Source organism: Elgaria multicarinata, chromosome 5 (genome assembly GCF_023053635.1).
Source record: "Elgaria multicarinata webbii isolate HBS135686 ecotype San Diego chromosome 5, rElgMul1.1.pri, whole genome shotgun sequence".
Classification (NCBI taxonomy): domain Eukaryota; kingdom Metazoa; phylum Chordata; class Lepidosauria; order Squamata; family Anguidae; genus Elgaria; species Elgaria multicarinata.
This window is the reverse complement of record NC_086175.1, coordinates 2,600,026-2,617,889: the sequence shown is the minus strand read 5'-3', so window position 1 is coordinate 2,617,889 and position 17,864 is coordinate 2,600,026. Positions and strand designations below refer to the sequence as shown.

General features: G+C 42.1%; 1 protein-coding gene across 9 annotated transcripts in view; it reads right to left on the bottom strand.

Moving 5' to 3' along the window:
* Nucleotides 1-15,792, bottom strand: part of ZFAND4 (zinc finger AN1-type containing 4) — a 66,536-nt gene extending 50,744 nt beyond the window's left edge. For 2 of the 9 annotated variants that reach the window (XM_063125897.1, XM_063125894.1), the window contains exons 1-4: nt 12,474-12,706; nt 4,432-4,507; nt 4,269-4,336; nt 757-943 (exon numbers count right to left, since the gene is read on the bottom strand). In XM_063125897.1, coding sequence (XP_062981967.1) covers nt 757-943; nt 4,269-4,336; nt 4,432-4,507; nt 12,474-12,657 — 515 coding nt within the window. In that variant the 5' untranslated portion in view covers nt 12,658-12,706. The other 7 variants (XM_063125892.1, XM_063125890.1, XM_063125889.1 and 4 more) reach the window with 7 other exon arrangements.
* Nucleotides 15,793-17,864: the final 2,072 nt, after the last annotated feature.

Sequence of the window (17,864 nt, the reverse complement as noted above, 5' to 3'; positions counted from 1 at the left end):
TGTCATATATCCTACTTTATAGAGGATGATCCTCTATCTGGAGGGCTGTGCAGTCCAAGTCTGATAAAGATAAAGATAAAGAAACCTAAGAAGGGACAGTCGCCCACAAGCCTTGAAGTTGGCCATCAATATATTGAACATAGACAGCAGGCTGAACAGCAGGCACACGGGTCTCCTAGTCAGTCTTCCCCGCTATGGTGAAATGTATTGTATTTCTATTTAAATGATAACCAGTCCTTCTATATTTGCATCTATACATATTCATTACCCAGTGCAAATTTTATGAAAATCGCTGTTCCCTGTTGTAGGGATGCATTTCCTCTTTTGGAGTGATGTATAAGTGGCAGCCTACTTCCAGCTCTATCATTCTATGTGGATGGTGTTGGTTGCCAGTTGGGGAATTGTAATGTGCAGCATGAGTGAACATGGAAAGCCGTTAACAAAACATATTAAATTGAAAGTTCGTTTGCACTGCCACTATAGGATTAGCCCTAAACAATATGTTGACAAAACAGTCCCTTGACTCTTCTGTCTTCTCTCTGATGCAGATCTCTGCATCTCCTTTAATATTGAGAAATGTTGTATGCAATAATAGCTATACCACTGAGAAACGTCATGTGCAATAATATATAATCTGCTCTAGCTGTGACATTTTAATGTCATTTTTAGATTTCAAAGAAATTCTTATAGTAGTCTAAACTTTCTTTGATAAGGCAAATTTGAAAATCCCCTGAAAAGAAATAAAGCCCAATATACCTAAAAGATTCAGACAATGGTGTTAAAGTTCCATCTCCCCTGTCTATAACACGGAAGAAATTCAATTGGTCTCCTTCCCGGTATACCAAAAAGGTGACCTGTTTGCTGGATGGAACCTTCTCCCAGATATCATCCCGACAAGGGTCCATGTATTCTTTTATTTCCCTAATGGGATCTTCCACAGGAACTACAGAGAAAAGAAACACCAAGAAATGTTTTATTGTTTGAAAATTTCTACCAAGAAGTAGGACACACATTTTCACTTAAACACTGCACTAAAAAAGCACAGCTACACAAAATTTTGAGACCTTTGAGTTACTCTAATAAAGGTATTGCACTAATACGGATCTTGGATTTTTTCTTATGACCTACGTGGCTACCATTGCTTTTTGTGTCACTTGGCGAAAACTGCATTTATTTGTTCAACAGTGGGACCCCACACTGGAGGATTTTTATACCACCTGAAGCTGGAATTCTCTGAGGGCTCATTTCCTCCAGCATCTAGATTCAATTTGGCTTCAACTGACTCTTCTTCTTCCTCCTCCTCCCTTGTACAGTACTTAAAATTATCTCCAGCTTTGTTAATATAAAGACCACTTAGTTTTCTCTACTTCTCTTTTCCATAGCCATGCAGCCTGAGTGCTCTGGCCAGCATTGAGACAGTTCTGAAGAACAGCTGGATTTTAAAAAATGGGGCATCAACCATTATTTGCTTCTTTCTCTTTCCCAACAGTCTTAAGGACAGCCCCAGGTAAAACCTGAAACCATCATATCACCTGGTTGAGCCCAATTTGAATGTCTGCAAACCCTCCCCCCCATTTCACTTTAGGACTCTGGACACTGAGACATTATGAATTCGACATCCCCCCTCCTAACTCCTTTTTGTAACTTCCGTATCTGAGGAAGAGATATGGAGACCTCAAAAACTTGCACATTTTTCATAACATTAGAGTTAGCCTAATATAGATTCTGGGTTTTTTCCAAAATCCATATTAAGCCAATATGGCTATCTTTGCTTTTTGAGGAACTAACAAAGTGTTGCCACTGGGCCAAATTAAATGACTATCCGTAACTTTATCAAATATGTAAATAAAACTTACAATTTTATCAAGTAAGAACTATTTTAAAATAGCTGGCTAGAATTTGCAAAGTGAAGGTACAATCTGTGCCTTTACAAAGGGGAATTAGAACCTCTTTCCTGTCGCTGGCAAAATCCTTAATGACAAAGGCCAAGTTACACCTCTATAAAGGCCTCTAGGCCAATGATATCAGTAGCTTCTGCACAAATGGGTTCTTGTTTGGAGAAATATTAACTACAACCCCTGAAATGTGGTATCCCCCTCAACCCTATACAAACACTGCGTGGCACAAACAACAAGCTGTGTGCCATAAGTGAGTGTGTACTGACATATCAAATGAAGGCTTGCAGTTAACACCAAAAAAACAACCCAACATTGTAATAGCCCCTCCAAACATATGTCAAGCTTTTGTGCTATTTGGTGCCACAAAGCCTGAACTTTGTGCCACCACCTCAAGTATGAAATTGACATACCCTAAGCAGTTTAGCTGTGGCAAACACTAAAAAATGACCCACAACAGACCTGCTCAGACATGCTGTAAACAGTTTAGTCCTGGTGAATGTTAATCCAGCATCAAAAGGTTTAAATAATATTGCTAACCAAAATTTGAAAATGCTGCTTCAACCTGGACATTGCTTACTTAGTCCTCAATTGGTGAGATAGCCTAATTAGGCTTCTTGGGTAAACCCACAAGATTATCCACCAAGAAGATGCCACACTCTTGATTCTATAATGTCTGCTCTTGTGACTTTATAGCACATCTAAACTGACGGTTGTGAAAACTGATTGAAAATTGGTACAGCATGGCTTTTTATGCTTTGAACTTGCTATTTACATGGCCACAGCGAGGACAATGAATGATGTTTAGGTTAAGGCCTCACAGCTGGTTATAAAAAGCAGTGAAGAACAGAAGAAGTTTGGTGCACGCCCAGTCATAATATTGGGAGAAAAAAACCCTTTATTGACTAGCAGATGTTATACACCTGCAATGATTGAGAACATCTTACTTGACACCACTTGGTTTGCAAAGGTCAAGCTAAAGCACCCAGATAGGAGACTTCCAAATAAATTTTGGACAAATTTCAAATTAACCCCTTACGGATTATGTCAGAGATGGTTCCAAAACACATCAACGTTTAATGTAAGGATGTTGGAGGACAAGTGGATACCTCACTTCTGATAGATGGACAGTTGCCCTGTCCATCCATTGTGGCTGCCACCTTTGACTAGAATAAGAGTATAAAAGCTTAGGTAGCATGAGCTCTCTCTTCTCCTCCATATTCAGGTGTTCTGTACTTGAATAGGGCAAACCGGGAGCACTCCAGCACTGCACCTGTGCTTTGTCATATCTGTCGCTCTCTACTCATATATACAAACTTCATCACCACAGAAAATCATATAATTTAACATCCTCCAACCCTACAAATACTTCTAGGTAGTTTCACCATTTCAGGATTCCAGACAGCTTTTTCATTTAATACAAGCATGGTCATAAGTGTCTGAGAACCACTAAGTCATGAAAGTATTTAGATTCAGTTACAATACAGGGTATGTGGATTAGGGGGTTGTTACAAAGGGCATGTCTACACCTCCTGGCGATCTGGAAGTGAGGGGGGAGGATCTCACGATATGCTGATCACAAGATCCTCCCCTCTGTCCACACGCGGCGCACGACATCCAGGGAGGAAGGACGTCGCGCCCGCCATTTTTTAAAATTGAAGATGAGCGCTCCAGAGAAAAGGTTAGTTGTTGTTGTTTTTTTAAAAAAAAACCCGCTCACCCCACCCCACCCCCAATGGGCACGGAGCTCCTGAAGAGTTCCGTGCCTTGTGCCCAGTTTTTGGCGCCTCGCATTTACTCGCGAGGAGCTGGGACAAAACCGGGACGGCTGCCCACACCTACCACGGTCTCGGGACAATCCCGAGGCCACAGGAAAAGTCGGGATTAAAGCCATCCCAATTATCAGGGGAAATGGGGGGATCATCCCTCCCTGCCCCCGGAATGCCGTGCATCATGTGGATGCACAGGGATGATCCCAGGGCAATCCCCGAGAAAAAGGCATGGTATAGACATGCCCAAAGACTTCATGGGAAAGAGTTCTGAGGAGGTATCTGAAGGAAGTGGCAGGACACAGGTGTTCTGGGAGGCAGCAAGGGCAGAACTGTTCATGTGAGGAAGGGAAAAATTGAGAAGTTGAGATGTGCTGGAATATTATAGAGTGGTCTTTTAAAACAGCAGTTTTTTATCATTGAATTAAATAAAAGTTCAAACAAGAATAAAGTTCCCAGTGACATCAGTGGGAGAGGGCTGAGCATCTGATTTCAGTGGGGAAATCAATCGTATGTTCTACTTTTTTCCAATTAGTGGGATCCAATACTGTAACTTTGTTGTAAAAAAAAAAAGTACTTCAGAGAAAATGTAATAGGTACCTACCTCTTCTAGTATTAATAGGTCCACCTCGCATTGCCAATATCAATTTCAAAGTGCAACCTTCTGAAATGCTGTAAAAACAACAACCAAGCAAACATGTTTTGAAGCCTTTCCCCCTGAACAGAATGTTCAGAAATGTTATATGTAATTTCATCTACATACTCACTTGTAATCTTTCAAGCAGTAATCATCCTCCAGCTCTACATTATTCCAGATTAAGTGCTGCTGAGATACAGGGATACCTTAAAATAACATCATTACAATTTAATTGGCTTATTCACTCTGTAAAGCTTTGACTAAAATGTCATATTTAGAAACATATTTCTCTGAAATTAACAGAATAAGCGTTAGAACATCGCACAATCAATGTAGTCCAACAATAGATAGGGAGATATCAGTGTAAGTGCACAAGCAAGGCATGAAGCTGATGGCCATCATTTTTGTCCTTAGTGTGTGGTATTCAGAGATATAATGTCTCTCCACATGGAGCTTCTATTCACCATCATGGCTAACTGCCAGTGTATGTGCATCTATTTTCAAAGCCATCAACACATCCGACTGTAGTGAATTCTCTCAATCAAGCATTGTGCAAAGTACAACTTTTGGTCTGTCCTGAACCTACTGCAAATAAACTTCATGGGATAAACACTAAACTCTAATATTTAGGGATGTCAGAAGAATGCAGCTTGGTGAATTTTCGCCAGCTTGTCCCCCAGATCCCTGAGCTGGTTCAAGTCAGTACACACAGAGTCAGGCAAGCTCACTGTTCCCAGATTTTTTTAATACGTGCACATCACAATTTGTGCAAAATTGCAACTGGGAATATCTACGGAAATCAGGATTTGTGCAAAATTGCAGCCATCAATAGTGCAATTTGTGCAAAATTACAAGCGTAAATGGTCCTTTATGCTTGCAATTTTACACGAATTGCACTATGGCCATGATTTTGCGCAAATCCTGATTTCCCTAGATATTCACAGCCGTGATTTCCCACAAATTATGGCTTGCGACCGCCCCCCCCCCCCCCCCCAACAACAAAAAAGATGCAAGGTCTTGCCGGGTACCTGCAGACCTTCTTGCAGCAGGGTTGGGCAACTGGTGGGAGTCCGGCGAGCAGAGAACGAGCAGGACGCTGAGAGAGTTATCACTCCATCCCCATTATCAACCCACTTCCGTCACACCATTATCATGAAAACGCAGGTAGAAAAACTACATTTGGCATTCCGTAATTTGCTACTATGTTATTTTTCTAGTATTAGCTTGGCAGTTGTTAACCTCTAGAGCACTAAGGGTACAATCCGATGCATGTTTAGACAGAAACATCCTACATGACTGGCTGAGGAATGCTGGGAGTTGTAGGACTTTTTTCTTTTAAACATGCATAGGATTGTGCCCTAAGTTGACCAATACCAAATGCAAAACTCAGCTATGCTGCTACCTAATTGAATTACTGTTTCCTTCTCAAACATGAATGGGGTGAGGGAACTGAAGTTGACAGAAATCTATCATTTGATCTCCTTGAACATTTTAATCTCACAACACTGTGAATACTAATCCTGAAGGCTATCAAGTGTTCCACTAGGTCTGTTTTTCAAGACAATAAGGCCTTCCTCAACTGTCCCGTATCTATCTGATAGTTCATATGGTTCAGTTTTATCTAACAGCCAACTTGGTCTAGGCAAAAGAGGCCCCAGTGAGGCATATATATCACCAATTGCATTGAGAAAACATGTGTGTTTTTTGTAAAGGAATCTGACAGAATTATTAAACAATGAAATTCTATGAGATTAGGTCATGTAATTTGGTATTCTGCTGAAATGCTTAATAAAGGATTAGCAAAGCTCATTTTCACAAATAATTTATAAGTCTGCCTAGTTCCATCAAAGCCCCTCCCTGCCATCCAGCCAAGGAGAGCACCATAATGCTACCTTGCCTCCCTCCATGCACTGTTTAAAACTGATTGCACTGGGTTCATAGAAGGGCCTTTTTGGCTGCACAACTCATTCTCCCTGGTGCCTGCCACAACAAAGCATTTTCCAAACCCATTTGAGCAAGCATTTGGTGACCAGAAACAAAGCCAGTTAGGGGTTACTAAGTTCTTATCACTCACTCAGAAACCTCAAAATTAGACAGGAAACAGGATACAATTAAGTAAAGATAGTATTACTACTAAAGAATCCTGCAATACACATGTACCTGCAGGCAGTAAAAAGCAAATAACTGGCCAGTCAAATTTATAACAGAATAATTCTGTTGGCAGATGGCAGATTTCTTCCAAAATTCCCACAATGTGTCAGAGTTCACCAGAGTGTGGAAGATCATATGGCAATACAGCTGAAGTTTTGTATCTCATGAAATATGGCACAGAGTGAATATCATGTTGAATCCGATGGTTTTCAAGGTCTATGAAATGGATAAAACAACAAAATGGCACATTTTCCCAACTGTGTGAAACAAAGCATAATGCACTGAATGTGACTTTGTAAGTTTGTGAGCATGTTTTAATGCCCCTCAACAACCATTTTGCTTGAGGATTCTCCATGATAGTTACTCTTTATTCAGGCATTGTTTTAATCATCTTTTGTAAAAACGTTGACTATTTTAATTAGAAAATAATAAAAGGACCCCTCAGCAGCTTTCGATACCACCACGTTATCCTTCTAGATAGGTTGTCTGGACTGGGAATTGGAGGTGCTGCATTGCAGTGGTTCCACTTCTACTTGGATGGCTGATTCCAGAAAGTGGTGCTGGGGGATTACTGCTCTGTGCCCTGGCACTTAGGCCATGGGGTTCCACCAGGCTCTATTTTATCCTTTACATGAAACCGCTGGGAGAGGCTATCTGGAGATGTGGGCTGAGGTGTCATCCATAAGCAGACGACACCCAGCTCTACCTTCCCTTTTCATCAAACCCAGGTGAGGCAGTGGCTGTTCTGAATCAGTGCCAGGCACAATAATGGACTGGATGAGAGCCAACCAACTAAGACTCAATCCAGACAAGACAGAGGTACTGTTAGCAGGTGGTTTGTCTGTCCAGCTAGGTGATATTCAACCTGTTCCAGTACTGTCCCCTAAAGGATTGGGTTCATAGTTTGGGGTGCTCTTGGACCCAGAACTGTCACTTGTGGCAAGGAGCACCTTCTATCAGCTTAGGCTGATATACCAACTGTGCCCTTATCTGGCTAGAGATAGCCTAGCTACAGTTATCCATGCTCTAATAATCTCTCATCTGCATTGCTGCTGGGTTTTATCCTGGTTGTACTTTTATATTGTGGTTTGTTTTATACCTTGAATTGTTCTTGGTGGTTTTAATTTTTGTGATCCGCCCCAAGATCTTCGGCTATTGGATGGTTTAGAAATACAATAAATGAATAAATAATTTCACACATGAGAGATTATGGTTTTATGTTGATGCTAATGCACGGAAGTATACAAGAGGAACCAGTGACATAGAGTATTTCACAGTAAAATGTGGACAAAACTTTTATGAAAACAGTTCCTCCCAGTAGAGTTAAAATTCTTAAATGACAAATGTTGTAAAGAAACCAACAGTTACCCATCACTATAGCCAGCTATGGTAGAGTTAGAAGGAAATTTACCAATGAGATGGTTTCTGGATTACAGTGAAAAGTGAAAATGGCACTTGCATTAAATATTATTACATGAAATCAAAGCATGAAACATGAACCATCCACAGATGCACTCTTCATTCAGTCAAAGCAGTGACATGCTGCTCTACTTTACGAAGTATCATACAATAAGAAACTTGCATATATTATATTGTATGTAACAATGGTGAAAGTCAAATTCTAAATTCTAGATGGCTGAAACCTTGAAGATATGGAATGAAATGAAGTTTCACAATGACAATGCAGCAATGTGAATACTAGAGGTGGTATCCAATTGGACACAAGCACCAATGTAAATTATGTTACACCAGCGTAAGAGACCTCTAGTGTAATGCCAGAAGTGTGGGCTGGCCTGGCAGAATTCCGAAGAAAATCCATCATGCCATTTGACATGATTGGCGTTGCACTAGAGGCCCCTTGCACGACTGAAATATAATTTACTTCTGTGCTTGGGTCAAAGTGGATACTACCCTAGATGTCACTGATTTGGCAATCACCAATGTGCTTTTATAATTACCATAACAATGATGTGGCATAGCTATATGCTCTGAAATCATGGAATCAGGAAAGACAAGTCAAACTTAGCAGTTGCCGTCACATAGTGACAGTATTTTAGAAAAGAATTCTGTTGCAGTTCTGAACAAACTGGCATTGCATTTACAAAAGTTGGCACAAAGAGTTTAAGAAGTGGGGAAGAAGCACACAGAATTTTAACATCCATTTCAAAAGAATTTGTCTGGAATCAGTGTACTGAAAAATAATTGTATTATACTTGGTGCAAATGACTGGTCGTAAGCAAGACAAAAACTTAAAAGTATTGGAAAATGTACATGGCTGTTTATTCTCAACCCTCCAATGAGAATGTACTTTGTATAAAAGGGTGGTAAAATTGTAACAGACAGAAGTACTAGTATCAAAGTGGGTAATTCTGTTTCCTGATACTTAAGGAGCTGACCAAAGTTGGTTTCCTTCCTTCCTTGGATTACTGACTCCAACGTTGGAAAAGATTTCTCCCTTGCATTCAGCAGTGAATACACAAAATGAATTGTACTGAGTTTATCCTAGAACAGTCAGTGCAGCAACTAAAAAACAGACCTTGCTGACAATTTTAGCAGTTAGAGGAAGGAACTTGACTTGCTACTAATCAATAGGGAAGAAAGAGATTCAATGAGATTAAAGAAATTGAAACTCTGGGAGAAAGTGACCATGTAATGCTGGAATATTTGATCTTATGAAAAACTAAAGGTGAGTGTAATCAAACGTGTATTTGGGGTTTCAGGAAAGCTGATTTTAATGACCTCAGAAAAATACTGGGTAGAATTCCATGGCTAAATGACCTGAAGGAGAATGAAGCCCAACATGAGCAGAAGTTCCTGAACAAACCATTCCAATGGAGAAAAAAAAGGAAGATATTTAAATATGCCAACATAGTGGCAAAAAAGGCTGAGATTAACTGAAAATAAAGGATACATATAAGAAGTAGAAGGAAGGATAGCCAAAAAAATTCCAAATAACCTTTATGTGAAGTTCTGGACATTTTAGAAAAAATATAGGCAAATTGGAATTGGTTTAGAAGAGGGCAACAAAGATGGTCAATAATATGGAAAACAAGTCTTATGAGGAAACGTTGAAGGAACCTGGTATACTTAGCCTGGAGAAAAGAAGATTTAGGGGACATGATGGTACCCTTCAAATACCTGAAATGCCGTGAGATAGAAAAGGTCACGACTAGATCTAATGAGCTTAATTTATACGAGGGTCCATTTAGGTTGAACATTAATAGGAACTTAAAGGTAAGAACAGGTTGACAATGAAGCCAATTTCCAAGGAACACATGAGCCTTCAAGAAAAGGCTAAACAGTCCTGCTGGGGATGCTGTAGCACTTCCTTTTCTGCAGACCAGGGAGCAGGACTAGATGGCCCACAAATCTATAATCCTATGAATTGTGTACATGTTATGTATACAATGTATTACATGTGAATCATAAACTGAGGACAGAAGACAGAAACCAAATGACCATCAAACCTATTGGGAGAATGCTATTTGAGTCTCTTTTTCTACAAATCTACTTTCAGTCTGGGCACCTTTAGAGTCAGACTGATTTCTAGATCATAGAATCATAGAATAGCAGAGTTGGAAGGGGCCTACAAGTCCATCGAGTCCAACCCCCTGCTCAATGCAGGAATCCACCCTAAAGCATCCCTGACAGACGGTTGTCCAGCTGCCTCTTGAATGCCTCTAGTGTGGGAGAGCCCACAACCTCCCTAGGTAACTGATTCCATTGTCGTACTGCTCTAACAATCAGGAAGTTTTTCCTGATGTCCAGCTGGAATCTGGCTTCCTTTAACTTGAGCCCGTTATTCCGTGTCCTGCACTCTGGGAGGATCGAGATGACACCAATGTGTGGAATTAAACCTTCAAGTTAATCTAGTTATTCACGAACATTCTCTAGTATCTCTTGCAGACGAAGTATACTGAACAAACAATGTACAAAAATGCTTCCTTATGCTGCTGATATTTAGGCATTCTCTGAGGTTCCTGGGAGATTATGCACAGGCAAATTACAAAATTTTAGAGATTAAATGCGCATTCTCTATGAAGCACAGTGCTTGTGCACAATGGCAGGTTGTTATGCACATTAATCATTCAATTCACATTACTCTTTGGGTGCTAACAACATCCAAAGTAGCTTGCATACTATAACTATACTACAAATGTAAGATCAAACTTCAAAAGAATTAAAAATAATAAAATCAGTTATAAGATGTCAAAAGGACCTTAGAGTTGTATTCTATCACAAGCTGAATATGAGTCAGCAGTGCAATGGTGCTGCAAAAAAGACACATGTGGTTTTTGTTGTTGTTGCATCAAGAGAAATATAGTTTCAAAATCACTGGAAATAATAGTTCCACTCTTCTCTGTGCTGGTCAGCCCTCTCCTCCAATACTGAGCCTAGTTCTGGATAACATACTTTAAGAAGGATTCAGATAAACTGCAATGAGTTTATGTTCTGGGAACTAGAAAGGAAGGAAAGATGGGTATGTTTAGCCTTGAGAAGACTGATAGTACTTTTCTAGTACCTAATGGATTGTCACACCAAAGATGGCTGCAACCTGTTATCTATCATCCAAGACAGTAAGACATGAAATAACGGGTTTAAGTTAAGTTACAGACAGGCAAATTTCAACTGAACATCAGGAAAAATGCTCCAACGTACAAATTAACTTTTTGGGGATGTAGTTGACTTTTCATTGCTAAAGGTATTCAAGCCATCTGTCCAGGAGTTTAAACTGTACTGAGCAGTGGGCTGGACTTGATAGCCTAAACGGTCCCTTCCAACCTATGTCTGTATGATCCAAAACTACCCAAATTTGCAAACGTGTGGCAACGAGGGACAGGGCCATTTCGGTGGTGGCCCCCAGACTATGGAACGATCTCCCTGACGAGGCTCGCCTGGCATCAACGCTGCTATCTTTCCCGCGCCAGGTTAAGACTTTCCTCTTTGCCCAGGCATATGGCGGCACATCTTAATCACCCACGTTTAGTTTTTTTTAACGGTTTTTAATGCTTTATGTGTGTATGTTCTGTTTTTTAGAATTTTAAATTTTGTATACTCATTTTTATCTTAATTTGAGAATTTCTGTAAACTGCCCAGAGAGCCCTGGCTGAGGGAAGGGGGGTATATAAGTGTAATAAAATAAATAAATAAATAAATAAATTAGCTCCTTCAGAGGAAGTGCAAACAACTAGAACAGAGTCTATACCTTTTGGTTGAGCCAGCCCTTTGAATCATGCCTAGAAACAAAACTGATGGAACCAGTCTAGATTGAACAATTTCAGAAATATATCCTCCAAGAAGAGAGCCCCATTCTGGCAGCTAGCTGAAGTTTCCAAAAACTTTAGATGGATAGTAGTGTATACTTAGTTCCTGCAAATGCAAGTCTGAATGAAGATGAAGAATTAGCTGACACAGAAACAACAGTTACATTATAGGATGAGACATAGTAATATATTTCTACAATATAACTGGTTCTTAACAATGAAGGCAATTGCGCACTCATGAAATTCATGATTGTTTTTTTGTTCCTCAGTCCGAATTCTAAAGTATGCATAAAAAGAGGAAATAAAGCATAAAACACATTATGTCTGTGAATTACAACCTATTTCTTAGAAACCAATGGGCATGTTGGTATGACTTATTTATTTATTAATTTATTTATTACATTTCTATACCACCCAATAACCGAAGCTCTCTGGACGGTTCACAAAAGTTAAACCTTGAAACACTGGACTAGACAGAATATTCATCTTTTGTGCTCACTGCATGAAATTCAAAACTTCAAACATAGTACTGTATGTATGAAACCCTGCAATTCCAATTCATTATGGGATATTTTGAGAAGACTACTCAATGGAGAAAAGTTATTTGCTGAAGATTACTAAGAACTCTCACACAGAACAGGTATCCATCATACTCTATCCATCATGATAGAGATCAATTCCAAATCCTCTATAAAATAATTGGACTTTCTAGAACTAAAAAGTTATCTAGAACTGTGTAATATATAAAGGCATGTACCTTCCAATCTCTGGATTTTAGCTTTCACGGAAATAACCGTTTCAAAAGGAGATACTCGCAGCTCAAAGCATGTTCCTGTAAGAGTTTCAATGAACAGCTCCATCGTCTCATAAAAAGCAAGTCTGCAATGACATGGTCCCATGTTATCCTCATTGAAGAAAGGAGGTTCTTTCTTGCTGGCCATTCTAGATACTTTAAAAACACTTTGTAGGAAGTGGGAAGTGTGGGGAACAACTGAGCTCCTCTTCAAGCCAAGTCAGCTTTGAACATAGGAAGTGTGTGATATTGTTCATGTTGCAAGGTTTGCACCTAAGATAGATACAAGATTAGTAACCATGGCATTTGAAAAAATAACAACATTAAGAACTGGAAGATGAAAAAAGTGTTTTTAAAAAGTAAAGAAGGAAGCCTTGTCTGGTTTGCATGCAATGGAAACAATTTTTAAAAATATTGAAATCTCTAGAACTAACTTCCCTCAGGCGTTCATTTCCAGATTTTCAAGGAAGTTCTGAAGATCCACCTGTTTTCATGGGCCTTACCATAAATCTGGGCTACTGTTTTTTATTGGCAAATTTTGTTTTTATTGATTTTAACTGGTAATCTCCATTTTTATAAATTTTATGAATTCCCCTTGTGTGGTTTTTTCTTGCATGGAGTCTTGAGAGGATTCCACCCTTAAAGGCGGCCTGGAAATAATTTTACATTAGATTACTATGAATGAGGCAGTGTGCAAGTGCACATTCCCTGATCACTCCTGTTTGCACTCCATGGTTTAGCATTACATGCAGACCACGAACTTATCTCTCCCTCAACAATCCAGAGTAATAACTCAACAGCAAAGGGTATCCCCATATTTACATAACAACACATAATGAGCAAGGACCCTAATTAAGTCAAAAGGCAAGGTGGGATTTGTGCAAAATTCTTTTTCTTTTCCCAACACAGCATACTTATTAAGCTGGGGAACTGATTGTGAAGCAATGAAAATGAAGAGCAAATGGGCTTGGCTAAGAGGTAGGATATAGTGCTTATGGAGGGTGGTTTTTTTTAGTGTACTTATTTAGCATGGGGTTTTCTCTTCAGCAGCCTCTACCTTTGCAAATCAGAAAGGCAATTTCAGGCTTTCAGAAACCTAAATATAGCCTATGTCAGCCATAACCACTTGGACAGTTCCTTTTCCTTGGTTCAGGCCTGAGTTTGGGCCAAAACATACAATTACAATAAGTATAACTGCTATGTGAATCTCTCTCTGTCACAATGGAAGGTGGTTGTACAACTTACCAGTTGTGCACTCTAAACTGTGTAGATTGCCAATGCAATGGCTCTGAGGATTCTCTCAGATGATCCACATAACTTGTAATAATAGTGCATACATGAAACTGTTAGCCACATAACTCAGCTCTAACATCATGTAGAAATGTAATAAACAAATAAATAAAACAAACAAAACAAAAAAATCCCATGCAAGTTTTCAACCAAGCTGATGTTGTCAGAATGTGGGTGGAGCGGTGGAAACAGCTATTGAAGGGTTTCAGTACAAGCACAAACCGAACCAGATTTATCAAGTCCAGCAAAGCATTGTGTGGGAAATGAACATTGTAATTGTGAAGCAATTGCATACAACAAGCAGCACAGCATGCAGTCTTGCCATTATCTATGGCAAGTCACAGACAGTCTCAGATTTATGTGCAGTGCTATGAAGGCTAAAAGGCAGAAACCTGTGATTGCTTACTCTGGATACCTGAGAAGTGGTCTCCAACTGTGACCTTTGTGCCTCAAGGGCAGATTCAGCCTTCCTGTTCCCACAGGGAGCCTACCAGTTAGTACAGTGTGTCAAAATTATAATTAACTGCTGCAGCCTCAAATTAGGCAGCCTATTTAGTATCAATAGTTTATTAGTACTTTTCATTATTTACAATAATCACAAAAACAACAAAACCAGAAATATGTGTGTATGTGTGTGTAAATGAGAACAAAAACTTTAAAGGGTTTTTTTGGGGGTGGGGTGGGAGCAATCATGTATACAAAATTCTCAGGAAGGAACCACGTGTTTTCTACATGGACTTTGGCAAACCACTGCGCCTTAACCTCAATTCCCCCACCTACAATATGAAGCTCTGTTAACCTGGTGTGCACGAGAGTTGGGGCCTTCTTGATGGTGACCCCAATACTGTGTAACCTCCTTCCTATAGATATATGTCCAGCAAATAGTAAAGCTCTTTCTGCTTAAAGCTGTGATCCGTTGAATTTTAATTGGCTTGTCTGCACAAAGCAGCTTCTCAAAATTTTCTGTATGCTTTCTAATGTAGCTGCTGTGTTATATCTAGCCACGCTTTTGCCTGTATACTGCTTTGTGAGGATGTAGTTCTAAAAACCACCTGAAAATACTTTAAATAATAACTTTTAAAACTACAATAAATTACATAGCCATTGTAAGAATTACAAGATGGCATTTGTGATGTCCTTTAAACACCCTTCCGCTACCATCAAGGGCCTATAGCCGTGAGAGCTCAACCACACTAAGCGAAGCAGTTGAACTCTAAGTAAATAAGAGCAGGGGGAGGTTGCGCAGGAGCTGCGCCGACTTACTCTTGTAAGCCCCGCCTAGAGGCGCCTCACATCGCGCTCCTACGATCAACAGAGTCGCGCCTCTGGTGAAACTGAGCCTGTCCAGACAACACACACCAAGGCAGGATGCCACTAACCCCCTGGCAGCAAACGGCCCCTGGCTGTGCGTAGACCACGGCTGGCTGCCCACCCCGCCGCGGTCAGGAAGGGCCCCCTCACGTGCCCAGCCAGAAGGCGGAGCTCAAGGCACTGGCGGCGGTTTTAGGGTGTCGCCCAGCAGGGTCACGGCAGAACGGATCCAGCCGCGAAGGCGCAGCAGAAGCCACAGACTTAACCAGCCCTGGAGGGGGGCGGGGCGGGGCGCAGGAGCAGCAGGGGGCGGGGGGTGATGGGGGGCCGCCGCCGCCGCCGCCGCCGCCGCCCCTCCCCGTCCTCCTCCTCACCTGCGTTCGCCACAGTCGGGCCCGCGGCCCAACCAACCAACCAACCGCAGACGCTGGCTGGGGCCGGCCTACCCGCCACCTCCCCACCCCTCACAGAGCGGCCGGGGCACTCGCGGCCATTACGAGGAAGTCAGGCGGAGAACGAGAAGAAAGGACGAGAAGCCGCCGCCGCCGCCGCCGCCGTTAACTTCTTCGCACAGAACAGTGAGCGGCTCCCTCCCGCCTCCCTCGATGCCCACCTACGGAGCATTTGTGACGTTAAAGGACAGCTGTAACAAGCCACTCAGAAGTGCCCTCTCTCCCGAGCAGGGTCCAATCCCGTGACGCTTCCGAGCCCGGAAGGGGCGGGCCTTTCCCTGGGCCGGCTTGAGCGCTCGGAGCTCTCGGCTCCTTCCGAGCGGGGCTGCGTCGCTGGCCGTGACCACGGAAGGGAAGGGAAGGGAAGGGAAGGGGCGGGGCCGGATGCTGCCGGCGCAACGGAAACTGCAGCCGCAGGCGCCGCTGGGAAACGTAGTTCGAGCGGCCAGCAGGCGCCGTTTTCCTTTCGCCCTCCGGGGACTTGGGCTCGTGCGGTCCACGGGGCGGTCGGGGCAAAAGCGCAACGCGAGCTGGTGCGAACCGCTGGGGTCACGGGGGCTTCTGCTGTCGCGGAGCTCAGAACGAGCCCTGGGAGGGTTCCGTTCGCCGGTCTCCTTTTGTTTCCTGGGTACCTGGGCGCCCCCCCACCCCCGCCCCCCTTGTCACCTGGCAGGTGCCTGGAAACCCAAGCCCGCCATCGACCACGCGCAGGACGGCGGGGCTGTTTAAGAGCCCCGAGGCTGAAACCGTGAACATGGTCCAGGCAAGCGGCTGCGGAATTAATTCTAGCAGCGACGCTGGGGAGAGGGGTTCACTGGCTCTTTCTCCGTGGGGCAATTTCTGAGGTCAAAACCGCCCCGCGCCCCTCCAGTTCTCTCTCTGTGTGTGTGCAAGCGCGCCTGCGAGGTCAGCGTGACTACGAAGAAGGGTTCACAACTCCATTCCCCCAAGCCCAGATCAACTTCGCAGGCAGCCCACCCCGCTCCTGACTACATTTCCTAGCAAAACAATAACAAGCCAAAGCCAGGGCGACCCTATTTTGGAAACTGAAAAGGAGGGCAACACGGCCGGCCCTCAAGGGCACGTGCCCACCTGAACTTGGCCTTGGTCACGTATCTGATTTCACAGCACACAATTAAGACAAACCTGTTCTGCATAACATCTTAGCGTTAAAATCACTGGAATGAAGAACGAGTGAGACAATCAATGTATCTGAAATTGACTTCTCTCATTCCTACTTCTGTAGCTTTTGCTGTACTTTGAAGCTTTTGCTCTACTCTGTGTGATACAGTCTCCCCTTCCCTGACTGTATCCTGACTCCGTTGTTAACTGGGTTTGCTGCCAGCCAGTTGGCTGGCTTTTTTATTTTTAAATTTCATTAAAAAAAAAAAAACTTGTGTACGATTGTCACAAGTTTCTCTACTCTAACATTAGGGTGGGTGTTGTGGGTGGCGGACACTATTTCGCCCATTCACACTTCTCACTTATATACATTAGCTTTTCAAGGCTTGTGTGTTGGCTAGGGTGACCATATTTTGGAAACCAAAAATGAGGACAATATGGCTGCCATCAAGGAGGCGTGCCCATCCCAACATGCCCACCTCCAAGGTGGGGCCAACTCAACATGTCCAGCCCCCAAGGGGGCACGCCTCAGTCACATGTCTAATTCTACACTTTGCAATTAACACAGAAATGTTCTACATAAAATGTTAATATTCGGCTTCAGCTATTGGGCAGTATAGAAATGCAATAATTAAATTAAATAAATAAATAAACATCCATTATAATACTGGCATTGATGGAACAAGTCCACAGGGAAGATGATAAGCAGGGCAGGATGAAGACTGATATCCTCTATTTGTTCCTTGTGACAGAGGCTCAATTTAACGATCATGGCCAATAGCAGATAATAAACCCATTCTTTAAAAAACAAGAACCAACGGAATACTGATGTGAATATTAACTTGAGCAAAGACTTCCCTTTCCAGTGTTAAGAACTACATGCAAGAGTGAACATAGGCCAACCAGGATAACAATTTATATTGTTTAATGGTTTACCACAAAACAAGATTCACATCCAAGATGTATCACACTCAAGAAGTTACTAAGAACTGGCCCGTTCTGTTTTGCCCTGTGGGCTGCCTTGACTGACCTCTCCTTTCCCATAAAAAGGCTGTGTGTGGCTCGTCAGCCTCTCAGGGCTCAGCCATAGCCATCTCGGAGTTCTGTCTTCAGTCTAACTGTCTCTAAGAGATATTCCAGCCAACCAAAGCTGTAAATCTATTTTTCTCTGACATGCACT